The sequence below is a fragment of the Lynx rufus genome, unplaced genomic scaffold, assembly GCF_022079265.1.
Source record: "Lynx rufus isolate CCGP_SWC_20201006 ecotype Redwood Valley unplaced genomic scaffold, mLynRuf1.p SCAF_10, whole genome shotgun sequence".
NCBI lineage: Eukaryota > Metazoa > Chordata > Mammalia > Carnivora > Felidae > Lynx > Lynx rufus.
In genome coordinates, this window is record NW_025814824.1 from 72,580,096 (window position 1) to 72,605,789 (window position 25,694).

The following is a 25,694-nucleotide window of genomic DNA, read 5'->3' on the forward strand; positions in this document are numbered from 1 at the left end:
TTTTAGCTTTTATAAACATTTAAAAAATTATTTATTTTATTTTTGAGAGAAAGACCGCAAGAGTGGAGAAGGGATGGAGAGAGGGACACAGAGGATCCAAGGAGCTGAAGCGGGCTCTATGCTGATAGCAGCGAACCTGATGCAGGGCTTGAACTCACAAACTGTGAGATCGTGACCTGAGCCAAAGTTGGACACTCAACTGACTGAGCCACCCAGGCACCCCTATTTTTTTAAAAGCTTATTTTTTATTTTGAGAAAGAGAGAGAGAGAGAGAGAGAGAGAGAGAGAGAGAGAGAGAGAGAAGAAATGCGCACATGCACAAGGTGCGGGGTGGGGTGGGCAGAGAGAGGGAGAGAGAATCCCAAGCAGGCTCTGTGCTGTCATTGTGGAGCCTGGTGTGGGGCTCAAACTCACAAACCCTGACTTCATGATGTGAGTCAAAAGTAAGAGTCCAAATGCTTAACTGACTGAGCCACCATGTGCCCCAGAGTAATTAACATATACATGGTTTTGCAACTTGTAGATAAAGAAAATTCATTTTTACCATATTCTTAGACACATAAATTATTTGAGTTTGTTATATTAATTCTTTACTTCTATACAAAGGGATGAACAAGTATGTACCAATGGAATATTTCTGCATAAACTTATTTTTATGCCCTTTTATAACTGAAAGGTAACGTTGCTAATTCTCCATTTAGAAAGAAACTTATCTTTCACTTTTGGTGTATGACTAGAGATATGACTTTAAGACATGATGGTAAATAAGTAATCTTATAAGAAATTGGTGACTAGGACAACTGCTACGTTACAATAATTTCAGAGTTTCTACCTCTCCCAAACCATATACTGTAGACTATTAATCATCTAAATGAATAATAATTAATTAGGTACATACGGGATGTTGGAAAGATGCAGAGTGGCTGATGGTGGAAAAATATTCTGGAAGTTTTTAGAGCCAGGTTTTTTAAAGCGATGCAAAGGACTATTGCTAAAATCCTTAGTCAGACCTTGGTCTTCTTGTCCCTCTCGGGGAAGCTGAACTGCCTGATGTTTGGACAGTGTAGCACGAAGCACTTTTCCGTAAAGTCTCTGCCCACTCAGGTGGTTCATGGCTAGTGCACAGAAGAAAATTAAGAAAAGTTTGGGTATTAAGATAAAGTTCTTGTAAAATTTGTCTAAATTATCATTAAATTCTTTTATTTAATCATTTAAAATTATATTGCCAGTTCTGGGTGTTATAATAGTTTTAAATTCAAAAACTCTTACATATAGAAATGTATTAAATGACTTTACTATGATGAAAGAGAAGCAATTAAACAAAAACTAACTATCTTTCTAGCAGAGTGCTAGAAAGTTCCATAGTGCACAGAACAAGTGCTCAGGAAATGGCTATTGAATAAAGTATTTTAATCTCAAGCAACACATTGTTTTTTGTTTTTAAAAGCAGACTCCATGCCCAAAGTGACTTGAACTCATAACCCTGAGATCAAGAGTTGCATGCTCTACCGACTGAGCCAGCCAGCACCCCTGGCAACACATTCTTTTAATAAAAAAATCTGAGTAGTAATATTTTAAGAGCCACTGTAACTATGAACTATGACTATAAGGCCATGGAATGCAACTTTCTTACACCATTATTATGAAGTTTGCTCAAACTTTTAAGCCATGAAACAGTTACAGAAAACTTAATTTGGAAGAAAAACAAATAAATAAACAAAATTAAATGAAACAAAAAAAAAGTCACATTTATTAGTTTATACTTAATGGAAAAAACCTAGAGTTTATAAAGGTCCAAACATCAACAATATGTTAAAGTAGATAAACGAACTTCAGACTTCAAAGAGCAATAATTATTTTTTAACCTTTTTTTTTTCCCCTGAAAGAGAGTTCGAGCCTGAAAGGGAGAAGGGCAGAGAGAGGAAGAGAGAGTCCCAAGCAGGCTGTATGGCCAGCACAGAGCCCGATGTGGGGCTCGATCTCACAACTGTGAGATCATGACCTCAGCCGAAATCAAGAGTCAGACGCCTAACCCACTGAGCCACCCAGGTGCCCCTCTTTTTTTAATCTTAAACCAGAAGTAGGCTCAAATAATAATGAAGACATTTGCATAAGAAGGTACCCTTCAGTAAAATGATAGTCCTACCACCTAGAAATTTATTTTATAGGCAAATTCACATACAAAAGGAGGAGGCTTTCATTACTACTATTAACCATAGTACCTAGCTGAGCTTGACTTGCATCTGCCATCTGAACCAAGGCATTTTCTTTCTTATTAAACATAATCTTCACTCGATGTACATCACCATATACTCCTAATAGAAAAGACAAAACAAAACCTTAATTAAACAAAAAAAATGCCTGTTTAATGTTCAATTTTACTCATACATTTAAAGAAGGCTTCTTTTCTCATATACATATTCCCTGGGCAATTCCACACATGTGCTCCCAAATTAACAAATTTGCCTTCTATGTTCTAGATCTATTAATGTACTCAACCCTTTTCACTTGGATGTCCCATAAACACTTCAAATTCAGTATGTCCCAAATGGATTCATTTCCCCTTTTCTCTCCCCGCTTCCAGTGTTCACCAACTCTACCGATATATATTATCATCATTCATATATTTGCTCCAGTCAGACACCTGGGACTCATCTTTTAACTTCTCCCTTTCCTTTCCATTTAGTCAATCACCCAATCACCAGCATCCATTGATTTTATGGCCTAAATATCTCTTATATTTGTCCACTTCTCCCCATCCTCACCACCATCAAAGCTACCATTATTGTTTCACATCTAAACTACCGTAACAGCCTCCCAACTGACCTCAATACAACCAATTTTTCTGTATTAGTCTTCCCCAAAGTGGATCTAATATTCCAAAGGACTGGTAAAATGATTGGGGTGTAGGGGGAAAATAGTCAAACTCCTATTTATACTGAGTTGATTATATAAGCTAATATGAAAAACTATATTTTACTAATTTTTTAATATATGCATGAAATTATAGGCAGAAATTTCTACAATAGGAAAAATATTGTTTTTTTAAAATTCAATATATCAAAATAGATTGCAGTTTACATGCTAGAGGGTATCACCAATATAATAAAAATAAGACCCTTAAATATCAGTAGCACCGTAACCACACTTTTTATGTGACAAAAAGAATGACTATGAATATCTTCAAGGGACACAAAAGGAGTGCTGGTTATCCAGTGGGCAAGCACCTAACAGCAACTAAAGTCAGAGATGAATGATACTTTTAAAAAAGACAAGTATTCTGAATTCCAAATTAGCTGTCCTTCTCAGAAGTGACAAGTGGCTGAAATAGACATTAAAAAAATAATACATACAATTTGTTCTTCAAGTTGAGGGTGATATTTTTTTAAACGAGTAAGAAATTAACTACTTTTAGAAAGAAATGTACATTAGTTATTAAAGAGACGTGAAAATTTATCATTAATACATAATTTTGTTACTGAAAATTACATGAATGTGTCATGAATAAAAACTTTACTTTTTTATGAACTACAAATGAGTATGAAGAATCTCTGTGGGATGATAGAAATGTTCAAAACTGGATGTAGTAATGGCTGCACAATGATGTAAATTTACTAAAAATCAATGATTTATGTACCTAAAGCAGGTGAACTATATGGTTATAAATTATACCTCAAAAAGATCGTCTAAAAACCTATTATCCACTCAAAAATTTGAAACAATTTTCTAGCCTATTAAAACTTCCAAATAAAGAGTACCATTTGTTAACCCCATTTGTTAAAAAAATATTCTAATGCAGCAGTTGTCAACATCAGCTGATTTATTTAACAAGAGGAAAATATGGAACTTTTCTAGGTAAAGTACAATGAAAATGAGTGGATTAGACTGAAAAATTACTAAATCATGAGGTACAGTGACAATGAAACATTTCCACTTAAATTGCTTATCTTTATGAGCTATCATTTCCAGTTATGACAACCTTTAAGATCAAGCACTAAAATAAAGTGAACTTGGAATCAAAGCTGAGAACACAGATTCAAAATGGAAAAGATTTTAAATAATGAAACATATTAAATAATATTTCTCACTAAATGTTAGGAAGTTTTTTACTAAGTTTCACCGTTAATAAAAATCTGTAAAATACGGACTACTTATTTCGTTGTTCTTATATTTCTATCTGTGCATATTATACTATACATAATGAGTACAGTAAAAGGTGGATAAAGTTTATAAATAATCATACATAAATTAGGAGTACATGCTAACATTTTTTTTTTTTTTGAACTAAGAGAGGAACACTATTAGAAGGTCTGGAGACTATTTTCATTTTATTTTTTAATGTTTATTTATTTTTGAGAGAGACAGAGATAGAATGTGAGGGGGTTAGGGGCAGAGAAAGAGAGGGAGACACAGAATCCGAAGCAGGCTCCAGGCTCCGAGCTGTCAGCACAGAGCCCTATGTGGGGCTCGAACTCACAAGCTGTGAGACCATGACCTGAGCTAAAGTTGGACACTCAGCTGACTGAGTCACCCAGGCTCCCCTGGAGACTATTTTTAAAACCTGAATCTCATTATGCCTCTTCTCTGCTTAAAACTATTCAACGGTTTCCCACTGTTCTTAGGTTAAAAATCCAGCTCCTTAATTTAGTTACAAAGCTCTTCCTGACCATGTCCGTATTCATCTGTTCAGCTTCAACACTTTCCAGTGGGAAGTGGCTTCCTTCACTTCCATGTTCCAGGAGCTCTCTCACGCATTGCTAGCATCTGGGAAAGCACATCTGCCCTTCCTTTCTGCCTGGCTAATGCTTACTCATTTTTCACAAGTCAGCTTAACTATCATTTCTATTGGTACACCACCTTTGATTCTCTCAGCTAGGTTAGGTCTCCTAAGTACACGTTCCTATTACAATCCCTATTTCCCGTTTCATAAAACTTTATTGTAATTACTAAGTCTTACTTATTTCCTTCTCTATCTTCAGTGTCAAACACACTATTTATTAGCACATAGAGACAATCGATAAATATTACTGAATGACGAAACATGTTTAATCCACATTACAGACATTAAAAACAGCAAAAAAGAACTTACCAAATAGGATAAAAAGCCCATGTGGTGTGATAAGCTGTTTGAAAAGGATAACACAAAATATAAGTGTCTAAGTAAAACAAAGTAAGTTTACTTATAAAAACAGCAGCTGACTTTGTTTAAAGCACTGATTTTATATGCTTCTTCTATATATACTAGTAATGAATTTTAATAAAAATCTTTGAAGCAAACTTAAACATTTTAATTTGAATATAACCCTAGACCAGAAGCTATGATACCTCCTCCTGAAAAGAGTAAAATTATAAAATAATTTTCAACTCACATCCGGATTGAGATTGGTGACAAGCAGAACAGAATTTCCTGGTACACCACTAGTCCCAGGAATGGCCATCCTTCCAGTGACAGCAGAGGAGGTGATTGTGAGAGGGCCCAGAGCTCCAGGAACAGCTGGGACTGATATACCTTTTTAAAACATCAAAAGCATTTCATATACTGGTTATCTGGGGAATTACAACACTGGATATAACTTAAGTAAATAAATGAAGATGAAAGCAAAAATATAGAAGAAAATAAGTCAAAGCTACCATAAAAATATCAAAGGCCAGTTAGCCTAGAAGTCAAGATCCTTATTCTTTGACATCATCACAGTCAGTACTCTGTTATTTATAATACAGAATTTTGCAGAGCAACTGAATTCACTGGTCTTAAAAGTCGTTAGAGGATCTATCAACTGTTAAGTGCTCCATTTCTTCAAAGATATTTTAGCACATCCCTATAAGGTAGATGTATTTTTTCATTTGGCTTTTACCACAAAATTATATATATTTAAAAAAAAAGCCCTTCAGCAAAAGTCATATTTGTGACTAGGAAGTATTACATGTCCTAAAAGTGGACTGTGGCAATGGCTGTTCAACTCTGTAAATTGACTAAAAATCACTGGACTGTATACCAGGCATTCAGAATACATAACATTCTGTATAAGAGAAGTATTTTGTGAGAAAAAAAACCTGTAACCTTGTAAAGTGCTATATAAATATTATAACCATCAATAATTGATTTATAGAGTTCAGTATTCTTCTGTAGTGAGAATTTTCAGAGCTCTCTATTCCCCTAGATAGTCCAGAACTATTTCAAGTTTGGTAATACTGGAATATTGACACTATATACTATGCCTAAAATAGCACTTTACTTTTCAGAAGGTCCTACTATTTGTGTTCTCAGCTTAAAAATTATCTAAGGCAAAATCTCTAGTTTATGTAAAATAAACCAGTTCCTTAATGGTATTTCTTGATTCTTTAAGCTCAAAGTTCCTTATAATTCAGTCTGGTCACTTTCCCACAAATTACATAATTAAACAATATAGTTTACATTCAGACTATTCTGCTTGACTATCCAATGAGGTCATTATGACCATCATCCTCCTGAGTTTTAAAACTCTGCAGACCACTTTCTCAGGCTGGATATTTTCCCCATGAAATCGATATTCAATGGGTCCTTTACATGGCCTCTTCCCATGCCCCTCCAATCCAACACTGCAACTTCTGAATAACCTGTGTAGGTTTATTACATATCACCAGTAGTACAATGTAGCTATATGGTACGGTGTGTAGTATGTTATGTACGTATGCGGTGTGTATGTGTGTGTGTATGTATCTACCCTCTACTGAAGCTTAAGTCTTATCAACTCAGGAGTCTCTTAAATGCATTTTTTCCCCCTCTTCCTTAATATCTGTGGTGATTTACACATGGTGTGTGTCAAAAAGAAATATCAAGGGGCCCCTGGGTAGCTCAGTCGGTTAAGCATACTTCGGCTCAGGCCATGATATCACGATTCGTGTTTTGGAGCACCGTGTCAGGCTCTGTGCTGACAGCTCAGAGCCTGGAGCCTGCTTCAGATTCTGTGTCTCCCCCTCTTTCTTCCCCCTCCCATGCTCATGCTCATGCTCTGTCTCTCAATAATAAATAAACATTAAAAAATTTAAAAAATATATCTAAGATGAAGGAAACCATATATCACTACTCCCAAATGTTTATCAATTAAACTTTGGGGAGCTTCAAATAAATAAAAATAATGTATAATGCCTTCATTTTAATGGAATAGGTAGAATATTCATTTAATTAAACATGTATTAAGATTTCTTAAAACCACCAAAAACATAAAACTTAAATGTCAACCTTATTATGTTTTCTCTTTTAGTCAACTTCATCCTCTCTATCAAAGATAGTAGTTAAAATCCCAAGATTAGAGGGGCAGAATATGAAGATTACAGACAGAAAGGAGTTATGTTGCAATTTAAAATACAGTTATACTCATAAATCAGCTGGAAACTGGAAATGTCATATGTACACTAGGCTTAACATTATGCCACTCTTCTAATCACCAACCATAGTGTTTTCTTTAGGCATTAAAGAGAAAATCATAAAGTAAATTTTTTCTTTTCCTGAACTTATGATCAAATTTATTTTGTTTACTATTTGGAAAAGAGTGAGAGAGTCATTATCAAAGTATTAACCAATTGCTATCTCTTAATTATCTCTATTAGCTAAGAAAATATATATATCTCCTAAAATAAACAGCATGCATACTCTCTATGGTAATCCTCTGAAACCATTAATGATATAAGAAAGGATTTAATATTTAGTATTTATTAATTCAGGTATTTACTGACTGCATAGTATGTGTTGAAGGCCATCAAAGGCATTAAGAACCTAAATGTAAATAAGACACAGGTCCATTCAACATGTAATTGATAAGCTTATTAGCAAAGACAGAAGCAGTTCATACATTTCATAGAGTAATCTAAAAGGCAAATGTCAGGCTACTTAATATAGTCAACCTATAGTATATCTGTGTCAATAACAAGTATAAATGATGCAGGACATATAATGGAATTTGGGAACTGAGAATGGAACCACAGGGAATGAGCTGTAAAGACAAGGAAGCTGTGCATCATACAATGAGCCATTCCTATGGTTGATATACATAATGTTTTTATTGTAAATTCTTCAAATATAGTGACGTTTTTCATCTTGATAAGCTCTTAGAACATACAGATCACTAAAAAACTGTTTCAAATTCAACTTTAAAGAGTCACCTGTAGCTTGATGAAATCCAATGGCTGGGGCAAATCCAGCAGCCCCTGCATATGGAGAAGAAATTATACCTGGTGCACCTAATGGGGAAGAAAAGCTAAAGTAAATATTCTACCTTCTATAGATACGGTTATCAAAGCAATAAAAAAAAGTTTTATGATGGTACACTACTGATAAAGAGATACTGTTATGGAATAAAGATTTGTTCAAAAGGTGATACCTAATGTGTAAGAGCCTCTGCCCTTTCCAGAGCCTAACCTCTTTCACCTGGGCTCAAGGTTCAAGAGTACAGCTTAGCTTGTTATTTAGTTTTGAGTTACTAGTTACTTCATTTTCATTTATTTTATTTTGTTACTTAGGCTGAGATTCATGCCCTTATTTAGAGCACTATTTCTATGTGAAAATTTCTATGTCAAATACTTACTAAAATGTACTATACCTAGACGGTACGGTGGTGATGAAAATATGAAATAAAAATCCTTACTTTTGAAAGGCTTACAAACTACAATTGTATGAATTATGTAATTCATATAATAATATTATTTATATTATTATATGAATTACAAGAGATTCATATACTGAAGATCTAATAGTTTAAACACAAATGTACTGCAAGTGGTCTAAGAAGGAAATGCAGAGGATTCACTGTGATTGTTTGGAGGTGTCTCAGGAAGTAAAACTTGAGCTAGACATTATGTAATTGAAAAGCACAGTGCCTACTGCATACCAGATGCTAAACAAATGCTGGTATTATTTCCTTTCTTTCCAGAAGCCTGGAGACTGTGACCATCAAGAAAAACAGGAGTTAGTTCCAATGGAGAAGTCAATACTAGTCGCAAGACAATGTGATTTCGGACATGTCAAGGTTGAGGTGATGGTTAAGACACAAGTGGAAATGAGAAGGCATACTTAGAAAAAGTAAGACACAGATCTGTAAATCATCTATGTAGAAATAAACGTGAAAGCCGTATGAAAAAAAGTTACACTTTTTTAAAAAGACAGAAGACAAAAAATGGAAGAGAGTATTAATGGATACTTTAATGGATTCCAAAAATGGAATGGAGTATTAGTACATTTAAGTGATAGAGGAAGAAGATGAACATTCTAAGAAAAAGAGAACAGCCTTAGAAATAGAAAAAAAACAAAACAGAGAATTATAACCCCTCAGGATCTAGAGGAACAGTGTTTAAGTGGGTGGGGGCTCAGGATAAGTCAAAGAGAATAAGAAATATAAAAAGTAAAGAAGTTTTAGAGCAATATCGAGAAGTTAGACTTTAAGAGTCAAAGGGAGAGGTTTTTTTCTTTTTAATGATAGGTTGATGAGCATATTTATGGGAAGAAATATGTAGGCTGTATTTTCCAGAGGAATTAAAAACTCAAAAAGTTTATTCTCTTCATTAAAAATAGTTAACAGAATCTGTTAAATATGTAGTTGTGATTTATTAAAATAACTCAAGAAAATATATAGTCATTAAGAGACTTCAGGGATAGAGCTGGCAGGGAGAACTGACAGTTAAGTGAAGATACAAAAAATGAGATAACTGACAGAATTAAGTGATGAAATAAGAGGAACGTAACATTTATTGAGAGCACACTGAGAGTCAAGCATTTTTCTAGTGCTAAGGAAGAACTGTCCTTGTTAAACTTATATTCAAGTAGGTTCAAGACCATACAGAAAAATGATTTAAAAAATTTTTTTAAGTTTATTTATTTATTCTGACGGAAAGGGAGGGACACAGAGAGAGGGAGAGAGAATCCCAAGGAGGCTCCACACTGCCAGAGCAAAGACTGATGTGGGGCTCAATCGAAGAACTGTGAGATCATGACCTGAGCCAAAACCAAGAGTCGGACACCAACTGAGCCACCCAGGCGCTCCTAAAATGATTCATTTTTACAACAGGAATAACTATATTTAAGGCATAAAGACTTAACAAAGAGGCTTCAACATGGATATGAGTAATTATGAAAATCTGTGCTAGAAAGTTAAACATATGAAGAGATATATAGTAGATTGCATTATTGTTGCCAAGTATTTACCTGCCCCTTCCGTATAACTCTGGCTAGTACTGTGACTTGCACACATCTTTATGCAATTCCCACTGCACTTAATTAGGAGTACACAGCGATATGACATACACCACCTCTCTATAAAGAACCTTCAAGAGGCATTACGGGTTTACATCAGCTCTCCTATTTTTTACTCTCTGGCACCAGAATGCCATGTCTCAAATGTAATGACACTTTTAAACTGGGCACTAGATCACAAATACATGTGAAGGAGTGCTGCAAGAATGGGTTCACAGCTGCATAAATGTCAGGGGTGTGAAAGAAATAAATGTTAATTGCTGTAAGCTACTGAAATTGGGGGGAGGGCAAATGAGGTATTTTTAAAACACAAGAAGACTGAAGCGCCTGGATGGCTCAGTGAGTTAAGTGTCCGACTTCAGCTCAGGTCATGATCTTGCAGTTCGTGGGTTCAAGCCCGGCATCAGGCTCTCTGCTGGCATTCAGAGCCTGCTTCGGATCCTCTGTCTCCTCTCGCTGCCCCACCCCTGTTCACGCTCTCTCCCTCTCTCTCTCAAAAATAAACATTTAAAAAAACACACAAAAAGACTAATACAGATGGCTATGGTAGGGGGCTATGAGGTTGCGAGACTAGTAGGTTTTAGAGAAATGAGGAAAAATTTTGAGGTAAGTATCCCAGAATGCTAAATAGCGATAAATAAAAGAATTGGCAAACAATTAACAGGGATAAATTTTAAGTAATTGCTCCCAAGTAAAATATGATTAATAAGAACATTTGTTAAAATTTGACAGAAGAATCATTGATAGTTTCTATAAATAAACATTCCCCCAAATAAGCAGAAACAGAAACATTTTAGCAAAGTAACCTTTAGACAATGGGTTAGTATCTTTATGAAAAGATTATACAAACTTTTATGAAAAAGGCTTAAGAGTTGAGTGACTAACAATTGTTTACATCTGGAAAATGTACCCCTACAACAGCAATTAAGGCAATAAAAATTGTTAACATTTTTACCTGTGAAATCAGTTTATCAATAATATTTATAATAATAAAACCCTAAAGAAACACATTTAATGTCCAAATTGGAGAATGTTTAAATTATGAGTTGCTAGACAAAATACAGAGCCATTTAAAATACTACAGAGAGTGTGTACTACAAAAGAAATAATGCTCCGTAATTATTTTTTAAAAATGTGGACCCAGTAGCAGATTAAATAAACAGACCAACCTTCATGCAGAAAATGCCCGAAGAGTGTAAAGATTTTTAAAAAAATCTAACAGCCAACAAGATGATAAAGAATAACGAGGTCAAAAGCCAAGCCCCAAGAAACTGAGCTTTGGTTTTATCAGCCTCATGGGGTAGTAGACAAGATGAAAATTCCAGGATTGGCCCCAGGAAGGAAGTCAATAGATGACCTTTATGGCATTAATCTGGAAGTGTACACCTTAATAACCTACCCTTCTCACCCTCAGACAAGACTGTAAGAAAAAGTGCCTTCATGTCTAGTAGAAAAGGGAGAAAAAAGTTGCTGAAAAGGCCTAACCAAAAGCAAGCTCTGACAATTTGCAGCAGCTCAAATTCACATTTCTTAGGAGTCCAAAATAAAACTAATGAAGTTATGGATTTAGACTGAAATGGTCCCAAACACAGAGCCTTTAATTTTGCAGACAAACAAATTCTCTCTGGAGGAGCATACCACGATCCCAAATAACTCATACAATTAATTCTCTAAGTAAAACGAATAGCTCATTTAAAAGAAAGAAAAACCTAACAGAGACAGACACAGGAATTATCAGATCAAGATTTTAGATAGTACACTTGAAGAAATAAAAGATATGCCAAAAAATACTGTAGGTCAGAAGACACTTAAAAAGAGCAAAATAAAATTTCTAGAAATGAAAAACACAATTAATGAAATCTAAATTACTGGATGAGCTTAACAACAGATTAGACAAAGTTTCAAAAACTTTGATTTGTGAAATCAAAGGTCCTAAGGAATTATTCAGAATGCATTTTAGAGAGATAATATAGAAAATATGAAAGTCTGAGACCCTCAGAATAGAGTAAGAGGGTATAACAGGTCAAATCAAAGTTTCAGAGAGTAAGAAAAGAAATTGTGAGAAGGGAAAATATATGAAAAGATAATTTCTATAACCAATAAAAGGCAATGACCCATCAAATCAAGAAGCTCAAGGAAGCTCCAATTAGAACAAACACATCACAGACACATCACACTGAAACCACAGGGCATCAAAGATGAAGAAATGGTCTGAAGAATAGCCAGAGAGAAACAAGCGGTAGTTAAATTGACGCAGCTGACTTTCTAAGAGCAACAATGAAAACCAGAACATCATCAAATGATTTAATATACTGAATGAAAAGAAAAAGAAATACATCTGTTGATCTAAAACTCCATAGTAAGCAAAAGCATCTTTTAAAACTGACAACAAAATAAAGACATTTTTGAACAAAAATTTGAAAACTTCAAATATGTTATCATGGACTTTCCTAAGTGAATACTGGAGGATACTGTTCAGGTAAGTGAATCCAGATGGCATATCTGAGTTGTAAGAAAGAATAAAAAGTTGGGGCGCCTGAGCAGCTAAGTCAGTTGAGTATCTGATTCTTGATTTCACCTCAGGTCATGATCTCATGGTTTGTGAGATCAAGTCCCACATCGGGTTCTACGCTGCCAGTGCAGAATTCTCTCTCCATCTCTGCCTTTCCCCCACTTGCGCTCCCTTTCTCTCTCTCTCTGAAACTAAATAAATGAACATTAAAAAAAATAAAGAAGGAATAAAAAGTCTACAGTTACATACGGTTTGATCTAAACGAATATTTATTATATAAAACAATACTAACAAGTTGCCTGATTAAAAAAATTTTAAGGGGCACCTGGGTGGCTCAGTTGGTTAAACGTCCAACTTTGGCTCAGGTCATGATCTCAGTTTGTGGGTTCAAACCCCACATCAGGCTCTGTGCTGACCATTCAGAGCCTGGAGCCTGCTTCAGATTCTGTGTTTCCCTCTCTCTGCCCCTCCCCTGCTCACACTCTCTCTCTCTCTCTCAAAAATAAACATTAAAAAAGTTTTAATTTTAAAATGTAACAATAATATCATGAGTTAGGAGAAGGTAAAAGAGGGTAAAAGCAGTTAAACTTCCCTAAAAGTTCTTAAGTTATGTAAGGAAAGGGTACACTATCAGTTAACTTTCGATTTTGGTAAAATAAGTATGAAAGTTAAAAATCATAGATACAAACACAAAACAGTACTAAATTCCAAAAACAGCAAGAAAAACAATAATAAACAAAAAACATTACTTCAACAAGTATTTTTGAATGCCTATTTCATGCCAGGCATAAACATATATAAACTAAATAGAAGAAAAAATCTACCCTGGTGAAGCTTAATTCTAGTGATAAAAATAAAATAATAAATACAGTAAAAAACTACAAGTAAGAAAGTGATAAATACTATAGAAATCAGAATAGGGGTGCCTGGGTGGTTCAGTCGGTTATATGCCCGACTTCGGTTCAGGTCATGATCTCGGGTTTGTGAGTTCATGCCCTGTGTTGGGCTCTGTGCTGACAGCTCAGATCCTGGAGCCTGCTTCGGATTCTGTGTCTCCCTCTTCTCTGCCCTTCCCCATCTCACTCAAAAATAAACAAACATTAAAAAACCTTAAAAAAATAGAATAGGAAGAATTAGGAGCACTGAGGGCTAGTCAGGGTAGGTCAAAGGCAGCATGAAAAAAACTGAGGGTACCTGAGAGAAAAGTACTCCAGCTAGGGGGAATAACTAGAATAATCTAGAGGTGGGAACATACTTAAAATGTTTTATAAACTGGAGGGACTGTCAGTTTGGTGAGCAGAAAGAGTGGGGTAGAGGGGGGCGGGGAGGGTACTGACAAAGATATTTAAAAAGTAAAATTGGAGTGCATGGTATAGGGCCTTGTAATCCAACATAAGGATGTGAGCATTTACTCTGAAAGAAAAAGGAAGTTTTGGAGGGCTTTCAGTCAGCATTAGACTGAAACTGATAGGACTCACTTTTCTTTTTTAAAAGGGATTATGTAAAGTTTTGACATATAGTTAAAACATGTGAAACTATCATCACAATCAAGATAACAAATATGTCTTTATTTCAAAAATTTCCTTGTGCCCCTTTGTAATCCCTCTCCCTCCAAACCCTGTCCCTAGGTAACCACTGATCTGCTTTCTGTCACTATAGACTAGTGTGCATTTTTCAGACTTACACATAAACAGAATCATACAATAGGTGTTCTTTAAAAAATCTGGTTTCTTTAATTCAGAATAAAGTTTTGTCTGGCTTCTTTCAATCAAAATAATCTGGTTCTCCTTATTGATATATTCCTGTGTATTTAAATAGCATTTCATCATATGGACAAACTATACTTTAAAATACTCACCTGTAATAAAATATTTCTAGATTTTGGTCATTACAAATAAATTGCTAAGGACATTTCTACACAGGTATCTGTGTGGATATGAACTTTGATTCCTCTTGGATAAGTGATCAGGTAGAATGAGTGGGTCATAATGCAGGCACACATTTAACTTTTAAGGAAACTGTCCAAGTCTTTGCTAAAGTGGTCTTACCTAAATTTTACATTGCCACCAACATAGTACACCAGTGAAAGATGATCCACATCCTTGATACAGTAAACCTTACAAAATTTAGCCATTCTAATGGGCATGTACCACTATCTTATAGTGATTTTAATTTCCACTTCCCTGATGACTGGGGATAAGCATCATTTCAGGTGCTTGTCGACATTCATATGCCATTTTTTGTACACTATCTTCATATCTTTTGCACATTTTTTCTTGGTTTGTTTTCTTCCTATTGAGTTATAAGAGGTCTTCACAGAACTTGATGTAACTACTATGTCTGATATATGTGCTGCAAAGGTTTTCCTTCAAGTCTGTAGCCTGCCTTTGATTTCCTTTTTTTAAAAAATTTACTTCTTTATTCTATTACTTTTTTTTAGTATTTATTTTTGGAGAGCACAAGCAGGGGAGGGGCAGAGAAAGGGGGACAGAGGATCTGAAGCAGGCTCTGCACTGACAGGCTGACAGCAGTGAGCCTGATGTGGGGCTCAAACTCCCTAACTGCAAGATCATGACCTGAGCCAAAGTTGGACACTCAAATGACTGAGCCACCCTAAAGTTTATTTTTGAGAGAGAGAGAGAAAGAGAGAGAGAGAAAGAGAAAGAGAGAGAGAGAGAGAGAGAGAGAGAGAGAGAGTATAAGCATGGGAGGGGCAGAGAAGGGGGAGAGATAGAATCCCAAGCAGCCTCTGTCAGCACGGAGCCCAATGCAAGGCTTGAACACAAGAGTCAGACACTTACCCAACTGAGCTACCCACGTGCCCCTGCCTTTGATTTTCTTGATGTTATCTTTCAAGCACTGTTAACATACAGTGTAATATTAGTTTCGTGTGTATATTACAGTGATTCAACATTTCTATATTCCCTACATCACCCAGTGCTCATGACTACAAGTGCTCTCCTTAATCACCATAACCTATTTAAACCCCCTCCCCCACTCTGGTAACCATTCGTTTGTTCTCTGTAAGTAAGAGTTGGGGGTGGGGTGCTCGGGTGGCTAAGTGACTGGCTCTTGATTTTGGCTCAGGTCACAGTCTCACTGTTTGTGAGTTCAAGCCCCGCATCAGGCTCTGTGCTGACAGTGTGGAGCCTGCTTGGGATTCTCTCTGCCCCTCCCATGTGCTCTCTCTAAATAAAGAAACTTTAAAAAAAAAAAAAGAAAGAAAAAAGAGTTCAGGTGCCTGGCTGGCTCAGTCAGAAGTGCATGCAAATATTGAGCTTGGGGTGATGAGTTCAAGTCTCATGTTGGGTAAACAGATTACCAAAAAAACAAAAACAAAAAAACCAAAACCAAACAACCAAACCAAACAAACAAACAAACAAACACAAATTAAAGTCTGTTTATTGATGTCTTTCTCTTATTTCTTCCTTGGTTTTATATTAGATTCTACATGAGTGAAATCATGTGGTAGTTGTCTTTCTGACTTATTTCACTTAGAATTATACTCCCTACCTCCATCCATGTCATTGGAAATGGCAAAATTTCATTTTTTATGGCTGAATAATATTCCATGTGTACACACATTCTTTTGCATGTTGCTGTCCAGTTTTCCCAACACTGTATGTTGAAGAGACTCTTTTTCCCATTGGATATTTGTTTCTGCTTTGTTGAAAATTAATGGACCACACAATCGTGGGTTTATTTCTGGGTTTTCTCTTCTGGTCTATTGACCTATGAAGTCCAGAATTATGATGTCCCCTGCTTTGCTTTTCTTTTTCAAGACTGCTTTGGCTGTTTGGGGTCTTTTGTGGTTCCATACAAATTTTAGGGTTGTTTGTTCTAGTTGTGAAATCTGCTCTTGGTTTTTGATAGAGATTGCATTAAATGTATAGACTGCTTTGGGTACTACAATCATTTAAAAATATTTGTTCTTTCAATACATGAACATGGAATGTCTTTCCATTTCTTTGTGTTGTCTTCCATTTCTTTCATCAGTGTTTTACAGTTTTCAGAGTACAGGTCTTTTACCTCTTTATTCCTAGGTATCCTACATAAGATATCTTAAATTATTTTTGGTACAATTGTAAATGGGATTGTTTTCTTAATTTCTCTATCTGCTGCTTCATTATTGGTATAAAGAAATACAACAGATTTCTGTTCTTTCATTTTATATCCTACAACTTTACTGAATTTATCAGTTCTAGCAGTTTGTTGGTTGAGTCTTAGGGTTTTCTATATATAGTATTATGCCATCTGCAAATATTAAAAGTTTTACATCTTCTTTCCCAAACTGGATGCCTTTTCTTTCTTTTTGTTGTCTGATTGTTGTGGGTAGGACGTCCAGTACTATGTTGAATAAAAGTGTTGACAGTAGACATCCTCGTCATGTTCCTGACCTTAGGGGAAAGGCTTTCAGTGTTTCCCCATTAAGGATGATGTTAGCTGTGGGTTTTTCACACATGGCCTTATTTACATTAGGCCCTCTAAACCTACTTTGTTGGGCACTTTCATCAAGAATGGATGCTGTGCTTTGTCAAATGATTTTTCTGTTATTTACTGAAATGATAATATGGTTATCCTTTCTCTTACTGATGTGATGTATGATGTTGATTGAAATACGATTATTGAACCACCTTTGCATCCCAGGAATATCCCACTTGATTGTGATTTAAAAAAAAAAAATGTATTGTTTAAAGCAGTTTGCTAGTATCTTATTGGGAATTTTTGCATCCATGTTCATCAGGGATATTGGCCTATAGTTCTCTTTAGTGGGTCTTTATCTGGTTTTGGTATCAGGATAATGTTGGCCTCAGGGAATGAATATGGAAGTTTTCCTTCCTCTTCTATTTTTTGGAATAGTTTGAGAACAAAAGCTATGAGCTTTTCTTTAAGTGTTTGGTAGAAACTGCCTGTGAAACCATCTGGTCCTGGGCTTTTGTTTGTTGGGAGTTTTTTGATTACTGATTCAATACCATGACTGGTTACTGACTGTTCAAATTTCCTATTTCTTTCTGTCTCAGTTTTGATAGTTTATAGGTTTCTAGGAATTTAACCATCTCTTCTAGGTTGCCCGGTTTGTTGGCATATAGTTTTTCATAATATTCTCTTACAACTGTTTGTATTTCTGTGGTGTTGGTTTTTTCTCCTCTCATTTGTGATTTGGTGTCCTTTCTTTTTCTTTTTCTTGGCAAGTCTGACTAAAGGATAATCAATTTTACTGATTATTTTCCAAAGAACCAGCTCCTGGTTTCATTGATCTGTTCTATTGTTTTTTTGTTTTTAGTTTCTATATCATTTATGTCTGATCTAATCTTTATTATTTTCGTCCTTCTGCTGGTTTTCAGTTTTGTTTGTTGTTCTTTTTCTACCTCCTTTAGGTATAAGGTTAGGTTGTTTATGTGAGATTTTTCTTGCTTCCTGAGACAGGCCAGTATTACTATGAACTTCCCTCTTAGAACCACTTTTACTGCATCCCAGAGGTTTTGGACTGTTGTGCTTTCATTATCATTTGTTTCTATGTACTTTTTAATTTCTTCTTTTATTTCCTGGTTGACTCAGTCATGGTTTATTAGCATGTTATTTAGCCTCAATGTGTTTATGGTCTTTCCAGATTTTTTCTTGTGGTTGAAAAGATGCATGGTATCATTTTGATCTTTTGAATTTGCTGGTTTGTTTTGTGGTCTAATATGTGGTCTATTCTGGAGAATGCTCCATGAGCACTTGCAAATAATATGTATTCTGCTGTTTCAGGATGGAATATTCTGAATGTATCTGTTAAATCCATCTGTTCTGGTATGTCCTTCAAAGCCACAGTTTCCTTGTTGATTTTCTGTTTACATGAACTGTCCGTTGGGGTAAGTGGGGTGTTAAAGTCCCTTACTATTAGCATATTACTATCAATTAATTCCTTTATGTTTGTTAATAACTGTTTTATAGTGTATTTGGGTGCTCCTATGCTGGGTGCATAAATATTTATAATTTTTGTATCTTCTTGTTGGATTGTCCCCTTTTTAATTACATAACATCCTTATTTGTTCTTTACAGTCTTTGTTTTTAAGTCTGTTTTTGTCCAATGTAAGTACTGTTACTCTCTTTCTTTTGAGATCTGTTTGTCTGACAGATGTTTCTCCATCCCTTCACTTTCAAACTGAATGTGTCTTTAGGTCTAAAATGAGTCTCCTGTAGGCAGCATTTAGATGGGTCTTGTTTAAAAAAATTTTTTTTAAATGTTTGTTTATTTTTGAGAGAGAGAGAGAGACAGAGTGTGAGTAGGGGAGGGGCAGAGAGAGAGGGAGACACAGAATCTGAAGCAGGCTCCAGGCTCTGAGCTGTCAGCACACAGCCCAACACAGGGCTCGAACCCATGAACCACGAGATCATGACCTGAGGTGAAGTCGGACGCCCAACCAACTGAGCCACCCAGGCGACCCTAGATGGGTCTTATTTTTTAATCAATTCTGTCAATCTCTGTTTTGATTGGAGCATTTAGTCCATTTACATTCAAAGTAATTATTGATAGATACATGTTTATTGCCATCTTATTACTTATTTTGTGGCTGTTTCTGATTTTCTCTGATCCTTTTTCTTTTCATGTTTTGCTGATTTTCTTTAGTGATATACTTGGATTTCTTCCTCTCTATTCTTTGAATGTTTTATTAGTGGGTTTTGGTATATGGTTACCATTAGGCTTGTATATAACTTCTGCATTGGTTTAAACCTTACAGTATAGGTCTAAAGATCTATTTCAAGAAAGTCAGTTTGTCAGTATGGTACAAGATACAGGAAAAATTTTTAATTTTTTCAGTATGAATACCTATGTGTCTAAAAACTTTTTGAAAAGATTTTCTCTATGGAATTTTACACTGTTGAAAAATCAACAGATGTATTACATATAAATGAGACTATTTCTAGACTCTGTATTCTGCTCTATTAATGTAAATCTATATATCCTATATACACTACCAAACTGGCTTGATTTCTGCAGCTTTACATTAAGTCTTTCATTAAGCAATTATTGTAAATACTTTGACTATTTTAGATAGCTTTTAAAAAAAATATTTATTTTAGAGAGAGAGCACACGAGAGAGCGCACATGCAAGCAGGGAGGGAGCAGAAAGAGAGGGACAGAGAATCCCAAGCAGGTTCCATGCGCTCGGCACAGAGCCTGACGTGGGGCCCGAACTCATGAACCAGGAGATCATGACCTTAAAGGAAATCAAGAGTTGGACACTAAACCCAACTTAGTCACCCAGGCGCCCCATGCTCATTTCACATATGAATAAACAAAAGTGCAGAGAAGTTAAACAATTTATTTGCCCCAAGTCACACAGATCATAAATATAAGGTCTAGAATTAGAATCTAAAAAGTATGATCCTGGGGCGCCTGGGTGGTTCAGTTGGTTAAGCATCCAGCTTTGGCTCAGGTCATGATCTCACGGTCCACGGGTTCGAGCTCCACGTCAGGCTCTTTGCTGATAGATCAGAGCTTGGAGCCTGCTTCGGATTCTGTGTTTCCCTCTTTATCTTCCCCCTCCGCCACCTGCACTCTTTCTCTCAAAAATAAACATTTAAAAAGTATGGTCCTGAGGAGTAAATATAACAAAGCATGCACATATTTGTGGAGTCACCTAAAGTCACCAAACTCTTTGGAAAGACACTAAGGAACATTCAAAAAAATGAAGAGATGTACAATGTTCAAAGACGGTTAAGACTGTATTGTAAAGATGTCAATTATCTTCTACGTGATTTATAAAGTCACCGTAATCCAAATGAACTCTAACAGCTTTTTCCTTGAGGATGTGACATGTTGACCCTAAAATTCATAGGTAAAATGATGAAGAAGTGCAAAGACACTCTTGAAAAATAAGGTAAAAAGATTTATTCTGTCAGGTATTGAGACTTGTGGTGATGATTAAAGGAGAGACTAATAAAAAGACCCAGGAATAATACCCACAAAACAACTTAAGCAAATATTCAGCTGAAGTTAATGCTATGTGTTAACAACTCTGAAACCACGCTCTGTGTATTACAAGATTGAGCAAATAAGTAAACACATTGAAGCTAATAGAAACTAAATATCTCATTCTTGAAGCAGGGAGCTAACAGTATGAAAAGGGTGCGGGGATTGGAATTGGAGGTATTAGTTAAAATTTGTGGTTTTTAACCACACAGAGACATATATTTATGAAGCACAAAGAAATACATTTATGACCTACACATACATATGAATCCCAGTAATGTTCATTTAAAGTGCCTAGAAGCAATGATGTTCCTATCAACAATGAGCACATCTAATGCCTGAGTATTGATTTCAAAAAACCATTTCTAACTAAAAGGAACCGGGCCTCAATGGAGAAGTAGCCGATTGCAGCACTAAGGGAGGGGAGGTAAAGAAGAGCTGAAATATCTTCAACCAGAAAGTTAGGAAATGTTCAAACGAAGACAGGGATATGTCAAGGGCCATAGAAGCCACTGTGAAAGGGCTCCCACTGGCCAAACCTGGGACAGGTTGAACATAAAATGAAAAATCACAGCATAAAACCCACAGAATAAGAAGAATCTATAAGACCATGGGAATGCAAGCTGGTGCAGCCACTCTGGAAAACAGTATGGAGGTTCCTCAAAAAACTAAAAATAGAACTACCCTACGACCCAGCAATTACACTACTAGACATTTATCCAATGGTACAGGTGTGCTGTTTCGAAGGGACACATGCATCCCCATGTTTATAGCAGCACTATCAACAACAGCCAAAGTATGGAAAGAGCCCAAATGTCCATCGCTGGATGAATGGATAAAGAAGGTGTGGTATACATATATACAATGGTGTATTACTTGGCAATCAAAAAGAATGAAATCTTGCCATTTGCAACTATGTGGATGGGACTGGAGGGTATTAGGCTAAGTGAAATTAGAGAAAGACAAATGTCATATGACTTCACTCATATGAGGACGTTAAGAGACAAAACAGATGAACATAAGGGAAGGGAAACAAAAAATATAAAAATAGGGAGGGGGACAAAACAGAAGAGACTCATAAATATGGAGAACAAACAGGGTTACTGGAGGGGGTGTGGGCTAAATAGGTAAGGGGCACTAAAGAATCTACTGATATTATTGTTGCACTATATGCTAACTAATTTGGATGTAAATTAGAAGAAAATTAAATTAAAAATTATAAAAAAATCTGTAAGACCACATTGACAAGAAAAAATAAATGAGTAATAAATAAGCATAGAGACCTAATGCACAGTATAATGAATTTAGACAGACATTATTACATATAAATGTATCAAAGTAACATGTTACACACCTTAAATTCACACAATGTTAGATGTCAAATTTATTCAAAATGAATGAATAAATAAATGAAGGGAGTGGTGGTAAGAAAAAAGTCCTTTGTAATAAAATTACAGCTAATAAGCATTAAAGGAATGATGAGATTAACAAATCTCCAATAAGGTAACCATCACAGTAACAACAATATTTGGCAATGGATGATACAATTCAAGAGTGAAAAGCGATAGGGAACAGGATATTTATACAGTCTCAATGTATCACCCTACAAATTACAGATAAAAACAGTAATTTACTGGGAAGAAACTTTGCAGAAATCACGTTAGTAAGTGATCAAAGTTAGTATCGTCATGAATTAGATAAACTGGCATCCTATGTCTCCTGATGTAACCAACTGAGAAAGACACAACGCTGTTTTAGCCAAAAAAAAAAGCAGACACTCATATTGAGAGACAATCTATGAAATACCCAACCTGAAATCTTCACCAATTCAAATATCATGAAAGACAAAGAGTGAGGAAATGTTCCAAATTAAAGGACTCTAAAGAGACTCCAAATAAATTAGCCTAATACTGGTTTGGGTCTTTACCAGAAAAAATTCTCTTATAAAGAACATTACTTTTGCAACAGGCAAATTTCTAAAAGGTCTATGGATTAGATCATAGTATTATATAAATGTTTATTTCCCAATTTTGATAAGTGACCTGTGTTTAGGTAAGAATGTCCTTATTCTTAGAAAATACACACTGAGGGGCGCCTGGGTGGCTCAGTCGGTTAAGCGTCCGACTTCGGCTCAGGTCATGATCTCACGGTCCATGAATTCGAGCCCCACGTTGGGCTCTGTGCTGACAGCTCAGAGCCTGAAGCCTGCTTCAGATTCTGTCTCCCTCTCTCTCTGACCCTCCCCCGTTCATGCTCTGTCTCTGTCTCAAAAATAAATGTTAAAAAAATAATTAAATAAATAAAATTAAAAAAGAAAATACACACTGAGTATTAAGAAGTAAAGAGGCATCATGCCTGCAACTAACTCTCTAATAATTGAGGGGAAAAAGAAAAAACAACTATCCACCTCTTCCATATAATCAGAGAGACGATGAAGTAAATGTGGCATGATGTTAATTGAGGAATCTTGGATGCTTCTGGATATAAGGGAATTTCTTTGTACTAATCTTGCAACTTCAACTATTTCAAAACAAAATTATTAAAATACTATAAAGTTTATTTATTTTGAGAGAGAGACAGTGAAGGTGGGGAAGAGGCAAAGAGAGAGGGAGACACAGAGAATCCCAAGCAGGCTCTGCATTGTCAGCATGGAGCCTGACGCGGAGCTCGACCTCACAAAACTGAGATCATGACCTGGGCAGAAACCAAGAGTTGAATGCTCAACCAATTAAGTCACCCAGGTGGCACTAAGATACTATAAACTTTAGAATGTAGGTATATATATTTATGACGTCAGAGGAACAAAGGATTTCTTAAACAAGACACAAAAAACATAAATATAAAAGAAATGGCAAATAAATTTGACTAAATAAAAATACCATAACAAGAATAAACCAGTAAGCCAAAAATGGAAGAAACTATTTGAAACACATATAGCTACAGCCAACAAAGGACTATTGTGTGGGATATATATAAAAAGAATTTCCACCAAAAAAAAAAGAAAGAAAAATAAAAAGAAAAGAAAGAAACAAGACAGCAAACACAAAAATAGGTTAAAAAAAGTTAGGGGCGCCTGGGTGGCGCAGTCGGTTAAGCGTCCGACTTCAGCCAGGTCACGATCTCGCGGTCCGGGAGTTCGAGCCCCGCGTCAGGCTCTGGGCTGATGGCTCGGAGCCTGGAGCCTGTTTCCGATTCTGTGTCTCCCTCTCTCTCTGTCCCTCCCCCGTTCATGCTCTGTCTCTCTCTGTCCCAAAAATAAATAAACGTTGAAAAAAAAATTTAAAAAAAAAAAAAAAAAAAAAAAAAAAAAAAAAAAAAAAAAAAAGTTAAAACAGAAAATTCATAAGGGAGAATGGCCAATAAACAAATAAAAATATGTTTAACCTCATGGGTAATCAGGAATATCTCACTGCAGCATTGTCCATAATGACCTCAAACTAAAACAATCCTAATGACTATCAACAATAGAATGGATAAACAAACTGTGGCATATTCATTCAATAGATATCTATACACTTGATGGTACTGAGAATGAATAAGCAACAGCCATATATATATATATATATATATATATATATATATATATATATATACATAAATATGGATGAATCACAAGTCAACAAAAGAAAATGAAGAGCATGATGCCATTTACATAAAATTCTAAATAAAGGAGAAAAAAATGTTTAAATTAACACTTAGAGCTGCATAATGAGTGATAAGAAAAACATACACAAGGAAAAAGCAGAAAAGCAAAAGAATGAATATCATCAAATTTGAGACTGATCATCCTGGGACAGGAAGGGAAGGAACATACATAATCAATGAGAGTGCTACAAACACTGCTTCTTCAGGATATATAAATATATTATTTCTTAACCTGGATGATAACTACATGGGTGTTAAAATATATATTTGCATATTTTAGAAGATTTTCTAAAGGTATAGTGTATTATCACTAAAAACAGGGACAGAGTGCTTATGACTTAACCCTAGGAGCAGTAAAGAACCTTTCAAAAAAGAAAGAAGAGATAGTGAGGAAAAAGTCAGGAGAGTGGTATTGCACAAGCCAACAGAAAAGAGAAGGGAACAGTGAATCATGTTAAATATTAGCAAGAGGCAGAGTAAACTTTCACATAATATGCAAAAAAGTATTGTTCTCTGTAGATGAATCAGCTCTCTTAAGATGTGGACATTACTTTGCAATGACTAAGGATTTATTAAAACGATGAAAAAGGCTGTTACTACTCTGTTATTTTATACTCAGAAACCAAAATTCTTGATCATAATTGAAAAATGTCCTCCTCCCATAATGTATAATTAATTACATCAAAAATATATACTCAATTATTGGAATAAGTACAGTTCTGCATTTGATAGCAAAGTTTTGGTAAACTTGAACGACAGCCTCAATTTCTATCATGTATTCCTGAAATTGTGATTACAAAGACCTCTGGCTCTGCCAAATCGGACATGTAAGTAGAGGCTGGTAACAAGTATAAAACACAAAAATTTGCTTAGACCAAGACAGAAACTTTAACAGTTTAGGAACATGAACTGAACAATTCACTTGTCTTTCTCAGTTATAAATAACAGAAAGCTTTTACTTGAAAATAAAGTTACAAACTACTTTCCAGAAAATTGGACATGTGGCTAAGGATTCATTTTTCTCACCTATAAAATAAATATGGACTAAATATCACTTAAGGTCTCAATGAGCAATATTTTATGGTGTCATCTGGGAAATGAAAACTAATCACAAAAGGTAATAAAATTTAATACTTTATCTAGATAATAAACCACACCTTCAAGGGCTGCAAAATCCAAAAGTAGCATATATCAACCTAATGATATACCCAACTGGGCCATCCATTGCTTCTTCCTTTACATAAAGATTTGTTTTAAAAGTACAAATATATTGGTAACTAATTTTATTTAAAAAAAAAAATTTTTTTTTTAATGTTTATTTTTGAGACAGTGAGAGACAGAGCATGAACAGG

General features: G+C 35.3%; 1 protein-coding gene across 6 annotated transcripts in view; it reads right to left on the reverse strand.

The window, feature by feature from the left end:
• The window catches only part of PTBP3 (polypyrimidine tract binding protein 3), a 121,448-nt gene that overhangs the window by 8,268 nt on the left and 87,486 nt on the right, over positions 1-25,694 (reverse strand). For all 6 annotated transcript variants that reach the window (XM_047067942.1, XM_047067950.1, XM_047067933.1 and 3 more), the window contains 5 exons: positions 8,143-8,220; positions 5,370-5,509; positions 5,090-5,123; positions 2,223-2,315; positions 899-1,115 (listed from right to left, as the gene is read on the reverse strand). In XM_047067942.1, coding sequence (XP_046923898.1) covers positions 899-1,115; positions 2,223-2,315; positions 5,090-5,123; positions 5,370-5,509; positions 8,143-8,220 — 562 coding nt within the window. The remainder of the gene's footprint in view (positions 1-898; positions 1,116-2,222; positions 2,316-5,089; positions 5,124-5,369; positions 5,510-8,142; positions 8,221-25,694) is intronic.